Below are 18,487 nucleotides of genomic sequence, written 5' to 3'. Positions count from 1 at the left end.
CTGTATAGCACTGCTGCTATTATTAAAGAACACTTAATGATACAGATTTTTAGTTTAATGTACAACTGTACAGCTGCTAATGTAACTTTGCTAAATACAGGAAACGCAACGCAGGTTAGCTGACAGTAGGCTATTGCTGATCGAGAGAAAGCTGGAAAGCCCTGAAATGTTCCTTTAATAGTAGCTATTAGTATATAAATATTATATTAATAATATATATTATTTTATTAATAGTATCTAAATATTATATATATTATAAATTATAAATATTGTATTTTTATATATTATAAATTATATATGAATTTGAATGAATTTTGTTTGATATGGTATGTAAATGTTTCCCAATCTTTATGGTAAAAAATTTACTGCAAAAAGCCTAAATTTGAACTCACTATTTTGCCATGTCACAAAAAACAATTCATTTACATATCCCCATTTATTCAGCCTACAGCAGTTTAGCCCCGCCCATTTACCCTGAGGTTATAAGTAGTATTTCAGCCCTTACTGGTTTTTGAATGAGTTGCAATATAACACAGCCAATCAGAACGGAGCACATTGCATGAATTACTCTTAAAGCTACAGTAACACCTCCAGCCTGGCAGTAAGAGTAGTTGGAGAATTGTCGTGTAAAATTGAATTTGAGAAACCAACAGTATCATGTAACATGTTTAACTACGCAGTCCCTGGGAGGAGTAAACACAAGGTTCAACTCCAGTACTGAGGAACCATTGCCCTGCACAGTAATCCATGCACTACCTGAACACACCTTATCTAGCACCTTAGCTGATCATCGAGTTTATCGAAAATCATGGAAACGTGCAGGGCAGTGTCTCCCTAGACCTGGCCTATGGTCACCATGTCCAGTGTTAAGTGTTTTAGAACATCTATTACACAGACCACTCTACACCAATAAGAGTCACTGGGCAGGACTCCTGTTCCTCTACATTCCCCTACATACATGACATGATACACATGCAAATGCCATTAATAGTAATATTTTATTGTTTATATATATATATATATATATATATATAACCAGACTTTACAAGATTAATATAACATAAAAGTATGACGCTGCTGTTCTCAGAGAAAAAAAAAAATATATATATATAGAACATAAAGAACAGCAGCGTCATACTTTTGTGTTATATTAATCTTATAAAGTCATGATATAAACTATTCTTCTGCTTAATTTTTTTTCTGTACTTTATGCAAAGTCCACCAAAATAATACTAAAAGTAATGTTCACTCTCATCTTATTTAAATAATTAATAATAATGTGAATTTTTACTTATGTTTCCAATTGACTCCTCGCACCCTGGCCACAACATCTTCCAGCCGCTCCCGTCTGGCAGACGCTACAGAACTATGTCCATTAAGACTGTCAGACACAGGAACAGCTTTTACCCTCAGACCATCACCTTCCTCAACAGCTGATCACCATCATCAGCCACAGGCCATAGATCTTACTTATCTTACTTATTATCACTCTTATCCCACAGTCACTGCATTACTGCACTATGACTCATCTCACACATGCTTACACAATATTTAATCTGTATAGCGCTGCATACTGCTGTTTTGTGGGTAACACTGTAAAGCACACTGTATAGTCTGTGTATAGTGGCAGTGGTGGCTTAGCGGTTAGAGCCGATAACAGTATCGATAACAGAGGTGTGGGTTCGATTCCCGGGCTCGGCAAGCTGCCACTGTTGGGCCTTTGAGCAAGGCCCTTTACCCTCTCTGCTCCACAGGCGCTGGAGTCGGCTGCCCACCGCTCTGGGTGTGTGTGTGTACTCACTGCCTCTAGTTCACTAGTGTGTGTGTGTGTGTGTGTGTGTGTGTGTGTGTGTGTGTGTGTGTGTGAGTGTGTGTTCACTACCACAGATGGGTTAAATGCAGGACACATTTCGCTGTACAGTGATAAATACATGCACATTTAGTGTGTATGCTATATTGTGTATTGTCTGTAGATTATATGTAGATTAGCTGTATATTGTTATTAACACTAGAGAGACGCCAGCAGCCAGAAACGAATTAAAGTGTGTGTGGCCAATAATTAAATTATTAAAATAATTGGATTCTGATCCTGATTCTGATCCTGATTCTGATTCTGATTCTGATCCTGATCCTGATCCTGATTCTGATTCTGATTCTGATCCTGATTCTGATTTTGATCCTGATCCTGATTCTGATTCTGATCCTGTATTTTGATCCTGATTCTGATCCTGATCCTGATCCTGATCCTGATTCTGATTCTGATCCTGATCCTGATTCTGATTCTGATCCTGTATTTTGATCCTGATTCTGATTCTGATTCTGATCCTGATTCTGATTTTGATCCTGATCCTGATTCTGATCCTGTATTTTGATCCTGATTCTGATCCTGATCCTGATTCTGATTCTGATTCTGATTCTGATCCTGATCCTGATTCTGATTCTGATCCTGTATTTTGATCCTGATTCTGATTCTGATTCTGATCCTGATTCTGATTTTGATCCTGATCCTGATTCTGATTCTGATCCTGTATTTTGATCCTGATTCTGATCCTGATCCTGATCCTGATTCTGATTCTGATTCTGATTCTGATTCTGATCCTGATCCTGGTGATTAAAGTGAATCCGCCGAGTCTATTTCCAGCCTCTGGGTGGCGCTGCTGTCCCGACGCCACTAACAGCTCCGTCCTGCAGAAGAAGGAAGAAGCCTCTCAAACGAAACGGGTCCCAAAAATGGCCGAAGTCGTCGAACTCCAGAAACTGAAGGTAATAAACAGACTAGTTTGCTTATATAGATGTTTTCACACCTGTATGAGTTACTGGCAGGGGCATGTGAGCTGGTCTGTGGGCGTAATGTGAGCGTTAGCGGGGAGCAGACTGCCTGGACGCCCAGCCTGCTTTCAGGAAGCTAGCGCTAGCTCATGTTAGCTTAGCGCTCAGAGGCGCCTCCCTGCGTGCTTACAGAGCTGCTTTACTCCCCTTCAATCATTTCAACCAAATATTAATAATTATAAAGATGTAAAAATATCCAGACCCATATCCAGCTCATTTGGAGGTAATCTGATAGTTGTGGGTGAATCATTTAGCTACACTCAGTCAAGTTTCGGTTCCCCCTTTAAAGCTGCAGCAGAGTTTGTATCCATTTCTAACAGATTATAAATCATTATAAACATTAATAACATTTTTAATAACGTTTTCTGTTGTTTTAGAGTTTAAAGTTTAGATTATGACTTTACTGTGAGGTGGAAATACAGTCCTAACCATAATAGCTATAGCTAGTGTCCAGCTGGGTTTAAAGGGAAAGTCCATCAAATTTTAAACATTAATGCATCTGCTTTTAATCACCAAGGTGATGGTAAGGTCAGTTAAAATGGGAATGATATGATGCTTTATTAAAGGAAAACTCACCAACTTTGATTTCTTTACAGTGGTGGTGAATGGAACCAGGCGCCGGTCGCCATGACTACAGTGCAGATATAGGCATTTTTATGTACTATCCAAGCCCACCAGTGGAGCCACGCATGTCTTGATATCTTGGGTCCATGTTATGTTATGTTGATAAATTGCTACAGTTGTTAAATCTTAAAAATAAAGAAATAAATAAATAAAGCTAAATACATAACTTAAAGGTCTCCTTGGGAACAGATAACCCCACTACCTGCCAGTGAGCTACCACAGCATGTGGGAGACTGGGGTTCGATTCCCAGTCTGGGTGAATGTGCTGCCCTACACCAATAAGAGTCCTTGGGCAAGACTCCTAACACTACACTGACCCTCAACCTCTGTAACACGAGTACCCTTGTAAGTCGCTCTGGATAAGAGCATCAGCTAAATGCTGTAAATGTAACTATTGGTCTCGTCACAGCCTGCACGTATCCTTCCACTGTATATGTATTTTAAAAAATACATTTTAAGATTAAGATGCTGAAAGTGTCTCAGGCAGCGTATTCATGACCGGTTGGTGTGATAACGTTCTGTTTGGGAGCTTTTAGAGACGTTAGCTATGACTCGGGTGCCTTGTTTCATTCGCCACCACTGTAAACAACGGATAAAGTAAGTTTCTCTAGAACCTTAAACTGATCTGAATGACTTTAATTTCATTTAAATATGCAGGAATATCTCTCTAATGTCTGTATTGTTGGTTGACCACTGGAAATGTGACTTTAATTGGTGCTTGGGGTCTGTTTGGGTCAGTTAGTAGCTTTTTGGATACTAATTCTCTAATTAATCATCAGAACTGGATTAAATATGAAAACACAAGGCTAAAATCTGGCTTTAGTGTCTAAATATGAGTATTGATGAATGTGTGTGTGTGTGTGTGTGTGTGTGTGTGTGTGTGTGTGTGTGTGTATAAATTCTGTAATTTATTCTTTTAAATGTTCTCCACAGTTGGCTGAGCTGAAGCAGGAGTGTTCTCTAAGGGGTCTGGACATAAAGGGTAACAAGGGTGACCTGATTGCTCGGTTGCAGCAGTACATTGAGGAGCATGGTAGGTTTTTTTTTTTTTTGGGCAGAGTTGCCAGAGGGGCAGTGGTGGCTCAGCGGTTAGAGCGCCGAGATATCGATAACAGGGTTGTGGGTTCGATTCCCGGGCTCGGCAAGCTGCCGCTGTTGGGTCCTTTAGCAAGGCCCTTTACCCTCTTTGCTCCCCGGGCGCTGGAGTTGGCTGCCCACCGCTCTGGGTGTGTGTGTGTACTCACTGACCCTAACACGTGTGTGTGTGTGTGAGTGTGTGTTCACTACCAGATGGGTTAAATGCGGAGGACACATTTCGCTGTACAGTCCACACTGTACAGTGACAAATACGTGCACCTTTACCTTTACCTAGTTGCCTAATGTTTTGTCTTTAACAGCAGGTGCTGAGATTCCTAGACCTACTCTAGGAATCTTAACAGGCATGCCCAAAACCATGTAAATCTAAAGTAAGAGTGGACCAAGCTGATGACCCCACATTGTAATATATTTTTGAGATGACCAACCTTTTTATCCCATTTTTGGGCCGAAATAGAGAATCTGAGCTTTTAACAAATAGTTTGGAAAAGAAAGCTGTGAAATCATGGAGGACACTGATGAATGTAAATGAATGATTTCTCTCATATCTGCTTTATGATACCTGAATGTTTGTAGGTAATTGGCTCTAAAACTTTGCATAGAAAGCCAGTAATCAGACATGCATTGGACTGAAATAGATTTGTGAGAATCTAATGACTTCTGAATGCTTTCAGAGGAAGAAGTGAATGAAGAGGAGGTGTTGGGGGAGTACACAGAGGTGAGTGGACTTTTAATTAGGGATGCAGCAATCCAGCTTTTTCAGTTCCGATACAGATACATAAACTTTGCATATTGGTTGATACCAATCTGATATCAGTGCTGAATTAATTAACCGTATACCTTACCATGTGGGAGAGACTTAAGGAATCAGAGTTGACTTGCACATTACTTTAATAACTTTGTAAAACAAAATATAACTAATTAATACAGATATAAATGTACTGAGTTGCTATTTATTTGTCACTAAAATAATAAACAATTGTGCAGGACCTTGACACAGCATTCACATTCAAAATAACGGAGTAGAACTTACTTACCTACTTAAAATATATTAAAATAAATAAAAGCCAAAACTGGAAAATAAGTAGCTTCACTTTGCTCAAAACTAAAAAATGAAGTCTAGCAGCTGAATCTGAGAATAAATAAGTAACTTGGCTAAACATCCAAGCAGTAATCAAGCATGTAAACATTTAGTGCAGTCCCACACCAACAAATTAAAGTGAAAGGATTGGTTTCATGGATCAGCCTAATTATCCGATACCCCATCCAGCTAATTTTGTTAATATCAGGACCGATATCCGATCCTAATATTGGATCGGTGCCTCCCTACTTTTAATTCGTCAATTCAAACATAAAAAAAGTTATTAATGATTTTAAGCATTTAGAATTCAAACATGCTACATGTTTTTATCCTGCCCCATCCCATCCCACCCCCAAACCTCCATGTAAGAGAAACAATGGTGCATATTAATTTTAAATAAATACGCATTGCAACTTTCACACACAGTGCATCTTATTAGGTCTTATTTCTAGCTTCCATGTTTTCCACAAATGTCAAAAAGGTGCCATAAAACATCTGTGCTGAACTCTGGAGGGCGTATCTTTATCTTCTCTGGGTTGAGAGATTGCAGAACTTCTCTAATCCATTAGGTGCAAGTCGGAGGAAGAGGATCTTTCCACTAGTAGTAGTATTAGACGCCTGGCTAGCAGAGTGCAAAAAGCCAGTACACTGCACTACACTTATGATGGTTTAGGTTGACTCCTGGTGGCCGAACACCAAATATTGCCACATGTCACTCCTCTGCTGCGTTCTCTTCACTGGCTTCCTGTAGCTGCCCGCATCAGATTCAGACCCCTGACTCTGGTCTACAAAGCCAAGACTGGACCAGCCAGCCCCTCCGTACTTGATAGCGATGGTCAAAAGCCGATCCACACTAAGAGCCCTTCCAGCTTCAAGTATGGCTCGGCTCGACCCGCCATCCTTTAAGATCCACTGAAGACGAGCGTCCAGACTTTTTACTGTCCAGCACCGAAGTGGTGGAACGAACTTCCCCTGGGTGTCTGAACAGCAGAGTCCAACACTTGTCCTCAAACCCAGACTGAAGATCCTCCTCTTCTGAGAGTACTCAGGCGAAGAGAAGAGTATTATGGTCTCCCTATTGTCTTGTGTTTAGTAGAGTCTAAGATTAGAGAATCTTTGAATTATTAGTCTATTCAAAAAAAAGGTTTTTCTTGGGTAAATAGTGAAGCACTTTTGTAAGTCGCTCTGGAGAAGAGCGTCTGCTAAATGCCGTAAATGTAGGACAAATAGTCTAGGGGTACAAAACTCATTTAAGAGAGGAAAAGGATGCTTTAGTCAATCGGCCGAAACATGTTTGGTGTCCAAATGTTGCTTTTGCAGTTGTGCACTGAAGCCGCTAACAAACACAAGTCAATAGTCACCAATTGGTTTTTGTACATACCGGCCCACACACTTCTCTCAGGCAGCTCCGAGATGTTTAGATGCATGCAGGCCTTCGTTAAGGTGGTGCAGAGACCTGTAGATGATGGGTTTTAATGAAATAAAATTAAGATATATCTCAATAGGGCTGTGTTTTGTTTCTTCTCGCAACTGATTCAACAACAACTCAGGTGATTGCTAAGCTCTCTGTGAGCTGAATCATTTGTGTGAAATCTGATTGTACTGATATGGCGACGTGTTTACGGATAACTGGAAAATGAATCTGTTTCAGGAGGCCTCCCCAAAAGCTGAGGAACCAGTCCCGGAAGAGGAATCGGTAGCTGAACCTGAAACGTAAGTCAGTTTCAGAGTTTCAGGCAGTAAATGCTTGTTTTTGCTTGATTCTGGTCTCTGTAGCAAACAGCTGCTCTTGGTACAGCTAAAAAGATGCGCACTGATCACTGTAGCAGCATTGATGCACTTTGTCCAGCAGATGGAGCTATAGCTCTGACTAGTGAGTTTCATGCAGCGTTATCAGTTCCTGCTAAAGCTGGTTGAAGATGTTTATTGTGCATCTGGTAGTTGTTCTTTATATTGTTTCAGAGTCTCATGCCGAATGGACCAATAGAAATCCTCCACAATGACTTGAAATAAAATCTTTCACATTGACTTCCATTAAACGTCCTGTAAAGCTGCTGTTTGAGATACAAGGTTTTTGTGGGACGGCTATTATTTGTACTTGCTTCTAAGATGTTTATAGGGTTAAACATTGAGTTTGCTTAAAGTGTGGAATGTTAAGAGTGAGGAGGAACTACTAAACCTGGGTGAGGGGTCCGTTTTGGCCTCCAGTCCTTTCCTTAGGATTCTTCCTTTTTCTGTCCTGCAGAGTCCGTATACAGTTAGTCTATTGCAGGTTAGACTGGTCTCCTCCAGAGCTGGCTATCTTTTGTTCTTACCCAGTGCCAACATTTAAGTATGCATGTACTGAAATGGTGCTGATTTGTGGTTTGTGTGTTTTTTCTCTCTCTTTCAGGGAACCTAAGAAAAATGTGGTTAAAATCGCACCCTTGTCTTCAGTTGATGAGGTTTGTGAATCCCAGCATATCTCTCTCTGTCCAGAACATATCACCTGATTCTGTTTTTAGTAAATCCAGCAGTGCACAGACCAGCATGACCAGTGCAGTGTTAATGTTGACAAAACAAAAAACAACCAAATATCCATTTATTTTATATATATATATATATATGTGTGTGTGTGTGTGTGTATATATAAATGAATGAATTTAAAAAATATAAATTAAAATATAATCTAAATGATAAAGAATCTGGGTGTATGTACTTCCTCACTTTCAGAGATTGCAGAAAAGGGCAGAGCGCTTTAACCTGCCCGCAACTTCAGACACCAAGAAAGCTGCACGTGCTGCCAGGTCAGAACCTTCACCAGGGGTTTCTGTAAAGATTGAAAATCTATTTCAAGCGAAATTCCTGATTTTATTGTTTACTGGCTTTATAAAGAATGTTTATTGTGTATTAAGTGTTCCTACAGTTCAGTCAGATCTATCTGTATTTGGAATTTCTGCCATAACTTATATATAATTAGATAGAATAATAGAATAATTATTTTTTTTAAAACAAATTGACTATTTGTGGAACTGGAATATGAATTTAATGTTATTTGGACTTAATGACCTCATTCAGAATGAAAGTAAATATCGACGTCAGTGTAGAAGTATCTGCTGAATTTACAGTGATGTAGCTCTTATTTGTAGTAAATGAATAAGTACCTTCAGCCCTTAGACCCTGTATGTAAGCCCACACATTACTCCTATAACTACATCAGTTTTATAGGCCTTTATATAGAACTCTGTCTGACTCCCTGGGATATGTTAATTCAGTGATAGTTTCTGCATTAGGATTAATAACTGAATAATAATTCTATGCTTTAATGTGTTAATAAACTTTAATAAAGTGCAGTTTCTGTCCTACTCAAATAACGCAAAGCACTGTTTTTAGGTTGTAGGACGTTGCTTATGTTAAATTCAAATTTTTTGTTGCGTCGTTCACCAGGTTTGGAATCCCAGCAACAGCATCAGCCCCCTCTAAAGGTGAGTCGGCATCTGATACCAAATCAAATACCTGGATACTTGTTAAATGCTTTTTCTGTTGGTCTCACCGCTGCTGTTCTGTTTTTTAGGGACCTCCGCCATGACGAAAACAAATGTGAGTGTGAAAAACACTTAACTCACTTTAGTTTAGTTAGAAGCTGAAGCTAGATTTTGCTCTTGTTGGTTTAACCGGACACCAGAAGGTTGGATGGAATGGAATAATCAGGCATATACGTCTATAATGTATAATTAGAATTAGAATATTTTATTTATTTATATTTCTACAGGTATTTAATATAAGTATTAAATCAATATAGACACATTGTAGAATGTGCAAGCCCCTAATTACTATACCCATATTATCTTGCCTAATTTTGATTGGGTTATCTTGTCTATAAATGTAGGTGTGGGTGTAAAATTCTTGATTTGACCTGGACGTAGGCACAGTAATGTGTATTTATTCATTGATTCCTCCCATGTACAGGTACTGTTAACATGAATTAAACAGAAAATATAAAGTTCAAAGGTCATGACGCATTTCCTATTTTAGTTTTTAAAATCCAATTTATTAATGAATAAATGAATAAATAAGCTGAAAAATGCCACGTTTGTTCGCCTGTTGTAGAGAATATTGCTAGAATTGAACCATTTGCTTTAGCATCGCTGAGGCTGGATTGTTCTACCTAATCTCTTCAGAAGCATTGTACGAGTTGTTCACACCGTCCTCTGTGTCCACCAGGTCGATGTTGAGGTCTTAAAGAAGAGAGCAGAGCGTTTTGGGATGAACGTCTCGTCCGTTTCTAAGAAGGTATGTTGCTGTTCTGTAAAGACCACCAAAACCGTGTTAAACGCTGAAATGGCTGAAAACGATCATACCGGACACTGCATGGTCCCCATTATCTCTCATACTGAAGTTAACAGCCTGCCCCTGAATTATACTGGGCAGGGTGACGCTTTCCACTAAAGCTCCAGTGTTTTTACCACTTCTCTGAACAGCGGAAGTTGTGGCTGGTGAGGGGCAGATATAATAGACCTTGGTTGGGGGTAAATGGGTTCCAAATGTGCAGTAAGTGTGGAGTAAATTGAATTATTGCAGCAGGGCTTTTTTCACTGCGTGGCCATTTGGTCGGAAGTGAGCAGCTTGCTCAGCGGTGCCTATTAGTATATGCTTATTACGGTGTTAGTGTAGTGGTGGTGATTTTATTTATTATTGTTATATATACACATGGTTATTACACGTTACTTTTTAAACCAAAAAAAATAAATACATAAAAATCAGGGTTGTGATCTGAAAGGGAAACTACACCAATTTTCCTTTCTTTTTAAATTAAATTAAAAAAAAAAATTTTAGTTCTCCATTCTAGAGAAATGTTACTGTAGTTCAGTGGTGGTGAGCAGAAATCTGAAGGCTTTACTGTAGCTATGATTATTCTTTTTTTTATTAATTATAGTGTGTATATATTGTATTATATTACATAGTTTATTGTTTTATTATTTGTGTAAGTTGTTTTATAAGGTACATATCTTCATTTTCAGTTTTCTCCTGCAGCATTTCTGTGCACTGTGTAATTTACTTCCATTCAAAGTTGATAAATTAATTGCATTCTGGGGATGCATGTTTTTCACTGGACAGCGCCGAGACACACGCTTTCCTCTGGAGAAGTGAACGTAGTGTGCCTGTTAACTTCTTTAAGGCACACAATGAGATCTTAAAGACAAGACTGGGGCTTTGAGGGTTTTATATATATATATATATATATATATATATATATATATATATATATATATATATATATATATATATATATATATATATATATATATATATATATAATATAAAATGTATGTATGTGTGTTATATATATATATATATATATATAACCCTTAAAGCCCCAGTCTTGTGTAAAAAAAATAAAATAAAATATACAAATATTAATTAATTTATTTTTTGCTGTTAACATGGGCATTCCCATAATCGGGCTGTTTTTACATGTGCTTTTTGCTCCACGCCCATTTTGGAGCAGATAGCAAACACACACACACACACACTTAGGAATGCAGTGTGGTTAAAGTTTTTAGAGCAAGTTTTTCCGAGTTGCACCTCTTCTGTTCTTTGTACTTCAAGCTCTTCTCAGAATCCAATCTGCTGTTCTGAAGCTCAGCAGTTTCTTCACAATGGAGCTGGGCCAGATCATTCTGCTCTGACAGCTCTGTCAACTTGAACCCTGACCTGTAAGAATCAGTCACCCTCCCTCATTGAGCTGAGTTGGTACATATTGGTGGAATCTGAGAGTAAGCATTGGTGTGGAGTGCCTCAGTGGTTGGGGGAGGAGGTGAATATACACTAAGGACAAAAGTATTGGGACACCTCATTCATTGTTCCTTAGGAGATCAATGGTATTCAAAAGAGTTCTGCTTATGTTTTTGACAAGAGCGTTAGGGAGGTCAGGGTGTTGGATGATTGATCACCGCCCCACTTCATTGGCATCTCCCCAACTTCTTCCAAAAGAATTGGATGGAGCTCCACCACCACCGTTCACAAGAACACAGGTCTACCACTGCTCCACAGCTCAATGCTGGGGGGGGGCTTTATACTCCTCTACTAGCCCACGCCTGGCATTAGGCAGCAGGGTGCCAATAGATTCATGATGTTTATCTATACTCATAAATAATGATTTGATGTCCTGACAGAATAGATTCTTGACAAGTATAGATGGCACAGACCAAACAGCTGTCCTCCAGCAGGACTCACTACAGTTATGAAAATTAGCGAGCCCCTTCCCGTGCAAACGCAACAGCTTACAAACGTGGCATAGCTTTGGAGGCCACAGTGTTCCAGTATTTCAGGTCATTAAAAAGCATTTGTCAAGGACAGGCCAGAAATGACATAAAATGACCAACATATCTTAAATACTTAAGTATAAATCTAATTTACTAATTTAATTTAAGTATTTAAAGTATGCTGTGGTTTGCAAAGTGGATTTGGCAAAGATACCAACAGACAATAAAAGACAATATCGATTATATCGATTCTATCAAAGTATTGTGGTATTTTGCGAAACTGTATAAATTCTCAAACACAGTATTGATTATTTATTAGACAGTGGTAGGATGTTTGATGTCGGGATTTGCAGAATATTGACAGACCACAGCATGTATTTGTTTAAAATAAGCTGTTGACTTTTATTATTATTATTTATTATTTTAGTTTAAACCTTAAAATCCCCTCTTAAACAGAATCAGCCTGCTTTATATCTCTTAAATATATATATTATAAATTATAATAAACTAAATTAAAGGAAATTTAATTGAGTTGTTTGTAGATTAAAATGCTCTTAGAGGGAAGCACCATGTGTCCAGACGCCGGCGCCAGCCAGCATCACACTGGAGTGCCGTCTACCCACCCTGTAGAGAGTGCAAGGCCAATCGCGCCATCTCGGGACCCGGCTGCCGATGGCTAGCAGCATGACCAGGATTCGGATTAACAACCCTCTGGTCATTGTGATGGCACCTTATTCCGCTGGACTGCTCTGGGTCCATCTAAAGATCCCACTGTTCTGATTGGATAAAAAGTCAACTATTCTTTTGCTTAGATTTTATGCAGATAATCTAAAAAAAATACAATGGCGATTTTTAATTTATTTAATTTTTTTAATGTATTTTTTTCCCCCCCTAAAAGTATCGCAGTGTGTCACAGCATATTGAATCGTAACCCCTGTATCGTGACGTGAATCGTATCGGCAGGTTCTTGGCGGCACACAGCCCTATTGTGAAGCAGCAGCTCCTCCTCGATTCCCCTGCACCCTCATAACTAACCCATGTGTTCTCCCTCCCCCTGTGGTGAGTTATGTAATTCAATTATGATGAAGTCAAGGCGGTGAGGTAATCAGTGATGGGGTTTGAGCAGCAGGATCAGCTCCCTGGGATTCGCAACTGGTCGTACCACGATACCCCCATTCTAATTTCCTTCTGAGTTTCATTGTAGTGGCTTGCCTAATGAGGGGGCCCCCGGGGATGGATGCAGGGAGCTGGGCACACTGACCTGCCTGGCGTCAGGGGAGTCTAGCACAGACTGACGTGATTGTTCGGATTACTCATTACGAATGCAGCATCAGGCAGGGCTGTTCTGGCAGCTGGTGGCACAAGGGGAAAGGAAGAAGGGAAGGATCCTGAGTTGGAAGGGGTGTGAGGGCATGGCAGAGGTCTTTCGTAGAGCTCCAGCTGAAGCTGGATGAAGATGTGGGGAGTTACAGCAGGCTGGGAGTGATTGGTCGCCAAGGTCCAGGGCTGGAGGTGGACTGATTGTTATTTTATTAAAAACTGCACATGGGTTTTGGGGGACATTGGGGGACCCTTCCCTTCGGCCACTTGATTTTGGCACCGGCATCGCCATCATGCCAGAGTGCTTTAAGTGATCTGAGGTGCTGGCTGAGACATGAGGCCAGATATGTTGGTGGTGTGTGTTGAAATACTCTAATAAACAATATCAGGAAGACAGATTCTGAAATTGAACTCATGTTATCGTGCCAGTATTGCACTATACTCAAATATTGACGGCCATATGGGGCTACAAAATCAGCTTGATGGGTAGAATGATGGATCGGGACACTAAATCACAGCTGTAGTTTAAAATATTGTACTTTTTATAATGTGGAATGAATTCTAAAGCACTGGTTTTGCATTAAGATATGTCAAATCGAGACCTCGTATGGTATCACATTGAATATGGTCAGTCGATGCAGACCTATTCCTAGGATAAGGATCTGTATACATTTTATTTATTTATTTATTTAATTTTTTGAAGCTGTTTTGTTATTCTGCACGCAGATGTTGTTTTTTTTTTACCAGTGGAGGTTGAAATATCATCATTCTTCAAAATCGAAACGGGAGATGCGGCTTTCGGGCGGTTGGGGTCTGAGCGTGAACGAGTTGATGAATGTGCGAATGCTGGCATTTTGATAGGGGTAATTTTCTCGTGACAGAGCCTGGGCCTATCCCATGAATCAAAATCTGTCATGAGTCCATACGAGATGGAGGGCCGCCCATTGTGGGTCTTGACACCCATGTGAGCGACCAGAGCTGCAGGGGGTCAAGTGTGACACATCATTATAACAGTGTTGATTTAGTGAGGCCACAACGCAACAGACCTCCTCCCAGGGGGCTAAAAGGGGGATGGACAAGCAGGCCAGTGGACAAGAGAAGGGGGCCCACTACTTTTCATTGGCAAGGCAATCAGTCGACAGCTTGCAAATCGTTCCCTACACCATACACCCTACATAATGCACCCTACACCCTACCCCCCACCAACGCTTCACTGTCCTTTACTTCTAGTCCTTCCCGAAGCCACCTCTCTTTCGTAGAAGCTGCTGACCACCTCGAGGGGCCGTGCGTAATTCTGCGCCGTGCAGGAAGATGGATGAATGTTTAGTGTTTATTTTCCCCTTTCCGTCTCTCCGTCTCCCCGTCTCTCAATCTGTAGTGTCAGAATGTCCAAGACCTTTCACCTTTGAACTCAGGGGTTGGATTTGTTCTCTGTAATGTCGAGATAGGCTTGACACTCTGCAGTTGTGCTTTCAGGTGACCTTAAACTGCTCGATGGAAACAGTTGACGGTCAGAAATGGTTCTGGCTTCAATGCTTCAGATTTGGGTTTTCAATATTCTGATGGTTTGCGAGTGACCTGTACCAGAACCAGGTTGAGGATCTGTACCATCGCGTCCACCACCGGACTTCACCATGGGCTGTATGGCTGCACTGTGTGGAGATATGGACATTTTTTTAAATGCTGCAATGACTGATTTAAATTATGATCCGTTAAAATGGCATATTCTGACTTTTATGATGCGTAATTTACCTCAAACGAATAAACCTCTTAACGTTTTCTTTATAGGCTTTTCAGTTCAGTTTGTTATTCCTTAAACCTTATTCCTAAAAGGTGATGCAGATTTGCTGTGACTGCAGCTTTTACTAGGGTTGTGCTTGAGCTGTGCTGTACGCTTTGTAACTGGATATTTAGCGAATGGTTGAGCCATTAACTGCGTTCCTGTTCGCCTAATTACTCCACACTGATGCGGCGCGTGTAACAGGTGTTCCTTATTTGCATTTATTTTTGTCAAATATAAGAAAAAAAATGAGTAATTAAGCTCCTTTGAGCATGATTACTGCTACCTTTTGAGGCTTCTGTAGAGAAAGGGCTTCATTTTAGCTTCGTTTTTAGGCCTCAGCTGTCCAAGAAACCAGTTTTAAGTCGTGTTACAAACTCTCGATGTTCGTAGTCTGAGTAGAGCCTTTCCTATAGCATGACCTCAGGGTAGTCTGTTGGATTGGCTTCTTGGCATGTTGTAGGTGTAGAAGCTTGGTGACCCAAGATAATACCAGTAGTTGCTTTGCTGCAGGATGGTGGATGTTTGGGTTTTGGCGTTTGTCGCCTCCTGTTGGAAATCAACTGAAAAGCTGTTTAACTAATGGTGTTGGTGAAAGCTCAGGTAAAGGTTATTTTCATGGTGGAAAGGGTTAGTAAGGATGCCTTGTGCACCTTTGGTGGCTTGAAGCACTGCTGTTAATGTAAAGGTACTTTACTTTCCAGTCTGTTCAACCCCTTTAGAAATGCACGATTTCTTCCAAAGCGTCGTTGTATTACCAGGCCTACTGAGGGGGCCGGTTACTGAACGATGGAAAATTAGTTGTCAAAACCGTAATACGGTAATTTGTCAGAAATGACATTGTGTCTTGCTTAAATTGATCACTTGTTGATTTATGAAAATTGTCATTGATCCATAGTTTCATTATTTTTGGGATTTATTGATGTTCTACCAGTGATTTAATGTCGTTCAAGGATGAACTTTTATTGATATGTTCTGAATATATATATATATATATATATATATATATATATATATATATATATATATATATATATCCATACACACACACATATATAAAAATAAGAAATCTTTTTATATATATTCATGTATTTGTGTGTATGAGTGTGTGTGTATATAAAAATCTTATTTTTTTGTGTATGTATGTGTGTGTATGTGTGTGTGTATGTATATGTATATATATATATATATATATATATATATATATATATATATATATATATATATATATATATATTTAAACCACTAAAACAGGTTTTAGAAGAAAATTGTTAGCTTAACTCTGTATAAAACATTGGTGCATTGGAAGCCTTAAGCTCCATACACACATAACCAGTAGAGAAAATAGCCCCTTGTCCTGCTGTGATTATGCACACACACACTTTCACACATGCAACCTCTCAAAGAGGTGGAGGAGGCCATATGCCCTCCTTTCTGCACAATGCAGATCTCATGACGTCACGTCATTACAAACCCGGCCAATTAAAAGAGAAGGGGGCGCCAGATCCCCTTGAACATTTCTGACCGCATTTGATTTTAATGGAGAAGAAGGACGCCTAACATCTCCATACCCCATACCCCCCCCCCCCCTCCCTTTTTTCCATGCTGTGGTGTAAAAGTGACAAATGGAAGAAGTTCAGTGAAAGTAGGCCCATCGTTCTGAAACCCGACCCACTTTGTCGTGAAATGAATATTCCTGCGACTGTAAGAGAACGTCACTGTTTGGTATTGTGAGCCGCAGCGGGTTTTACTCATTAGTTTGAATAATAACTGTCACTAATTCAGACTGTTCTCCAGTGGCTTCTGTGAATAGAGAGCGGAGGCCCTGTATTTGGCCCAATATTGTTTGAGGAGGCAAAAAGAAAACATGATGAGGGTGGGGGGCTCACTGGAGCCAGCGAAATGAACTCGATGATCTCTGGAGATCGAAATGAGATTGGCTTGCACTGTATCAACACTGTCACCAACACAGAGCAGGGCACTGTGGGAGATGACCCCCTGCTGGGCTCTGAACATTGGCTGTGTGAACTATGGAGACCCACAGAGCTTTTCAGTGGAGCTGCTGGATTTAAAGTGCAGCCTGTTTTACCAAGTCATGCTGTAAAATGCCTGGTTTCCCCTCTCTGTCCAAGCCGATATGCTGGTTATCACACTGGCTGTTATTGCTTTGATTAGCAGTGAAGTTGCGCTCCAGTATGTTGCTGGTCTCCATTCCACTGTTGTTGCAGCAACCTCAGTGTGTTCAGATGGTAAAAAACAAAAAGGGAGAATGATATTTATAAAGCCTATATATTACTGACACACTGGCCACATGCTAGCCCCAGTACGACAGTATAACGTCCTGAAATACAGGTAATTAATATGTTAAATAAATGTGAAAATAAAGGGAGGGATGCCCTTGAGGAACCACCTCTGATTCCTTAAAGAACTCTCCTCTATTACAAGCCAGGTTCTTCTATGGCATCGCTCAACTAAAACTCTGCATATACATATGTTACGTGTGTGTGTATTGTCAGTGCATGCTTTAATTAATTAATCAATTCATTCTTCATTTGTACTCATGTACAGGTTGAAGAGGATGAGAAGCTGAAGAAGAGGAAGGAGAGGTTTGGGATTCTCACAGGTGCCGCCGCAGCTGGAGCTGAGGATTCAGAGGTATTGAGATGAAGCTTTAATTAGTCAGTTTGCTTTAATTGAATATTGTTGATTAATTTTAATATTTAAAATGATTTGCATATGAAGTCCTGCAGACGTTGAAGAAGAGCACATCTAATTGAATAAATGGTTACCGTTATGATGTTTCCCATTTACTACAAATATATTGAAAAACCTTTGCAGGAGAAGAGGTGGGCGGGATTCCGAGTGAAAAATTGAGAAAATGTATAATTATATGTAATAAGTGAAGAAATAATAGATTTAATAATAGATTTAATCTCTTTCTGTCTTTCATAACATATAATACACACCATGTATGCAAAGTTTAGTGTTCTAGGTTCTCCAATTTCTCGTACTTTGAATACCGATCTGTGTTAATTGCGAGATTTTAACTGCATCAGCATTTAATGCTATATACCAACAGCCGAGCTTCGCTGGAGTTTCTTTACTCCGCTCCGGTTGGCCAGCCAATTGCACAACCGATACAGAGCACAATTAGATTTAGCTTTAGATTATTATTAGATTTATCTTATGAAGATTTATGTGGATTTATCAAATTCTATACATTGACTCTCTCCTCTTTGCAATTTAATGTTTTCCTATTTATTTTGTCATGTTGATTTAGTTGTTTTCTGTGTTTCAGGCGAAGAAGAGAAAACGAGCTGAGCGGTTTGGAAATGTATGAGTTTACAGTTAAACTTTTTTTTTACTTTTGTATTTTTTTTTTAATCGTTCATTCTTTAAGACGTGTCATTTCCAGTCACTAGCTTATTTTAAGTTGTGTACAATAAACATCTCAACTTTCTCTACATGTAGTTTCTTGAGAATGCTTCGCCACTTAATATGTGCGTTTAGTGT

At 39.6% G+C, this 18,487-nt stretch overlaps 1 protein-coding gene across 1 annotated transcript; it reads left to right on the top strand.

Annotated features, from left to right (window-relative positions):
* The first annotated feature begins 2,679 nt into the window (after nucleotides 1-2,679).
* On the top strand, nucleotides 2,680-18,434 carry sarnp (SAP domain containing ribonucleoprotein). The gene is made up of 11 exons (XM_072666522.1): nucleotides 2,680-2,763; nucleotides 4,387-4,486; nucleotides 5,223-5,266; nucleotides 7,281-7,342; nucleotides 8,022-8,073; nucleotides 8,342-8,415; nucleotides 9,056-9,093; nucleotides 9,183-9,208; nucleotides 9,833-9,901; nucleotides 17,543-17,629; nucleotides 18,273-18,434. Exons 1-11 carry the CDS (start codon nucleotides 2,731-2,733, stop codon nucleotides 18,312-18,314), a joined length of 627 nt encoding a protein of 208 aa, XP_072522623.1. The 5' UTR covers nucleotides 2,680-2,730; the 3' UTR covers nucleotides 18,315-18,434.
* The last annotated feature ends 53 nt before the right edge of the window (nucleotides 18,435-18,487 follow it).

This window comes from Salminus brasiliensis, chromosome 21 (assembly GCF_030463535.1).
Source record: "Salminus brasiliensis chromosome 21, fSalBra1.hap2, whole genome shotgun sequence".
Taxonomy (NCBI): Eukaryota; Metazoa; Chordata; class Actinopteri; order Characiformes; family Bryconidae; genus Salminus; species Salminus brasiliensis.
This window is presented reverse-complemented; position numbering and strand designations above follow the sequence as displayed.

Excerpts from the sequence above, each read along its gene's own strand:
- sarnp (XM_072666522.1), top strand. The coding sequence starts at position 2,731 with ATGGCCGAAGTCGTCGAACTCCAGAAACTGAAG. Across the intron at positions 5,267-7,280 it reads TGTTGGGGGAGTACACAGAG|GAGGCCTCCCCAAAAGCTGA; the intron begins GTGAGTGGACTT and ends AATCTGTTTCAG. Across the intron at positions 9,209-9,832 it reads CCGCCATGACGAAAACAAAT|GTCGATGTTGAGGTCTTAAA; the intron begins GTGAGTGTGAAA and ends TGTGTCCACCAG.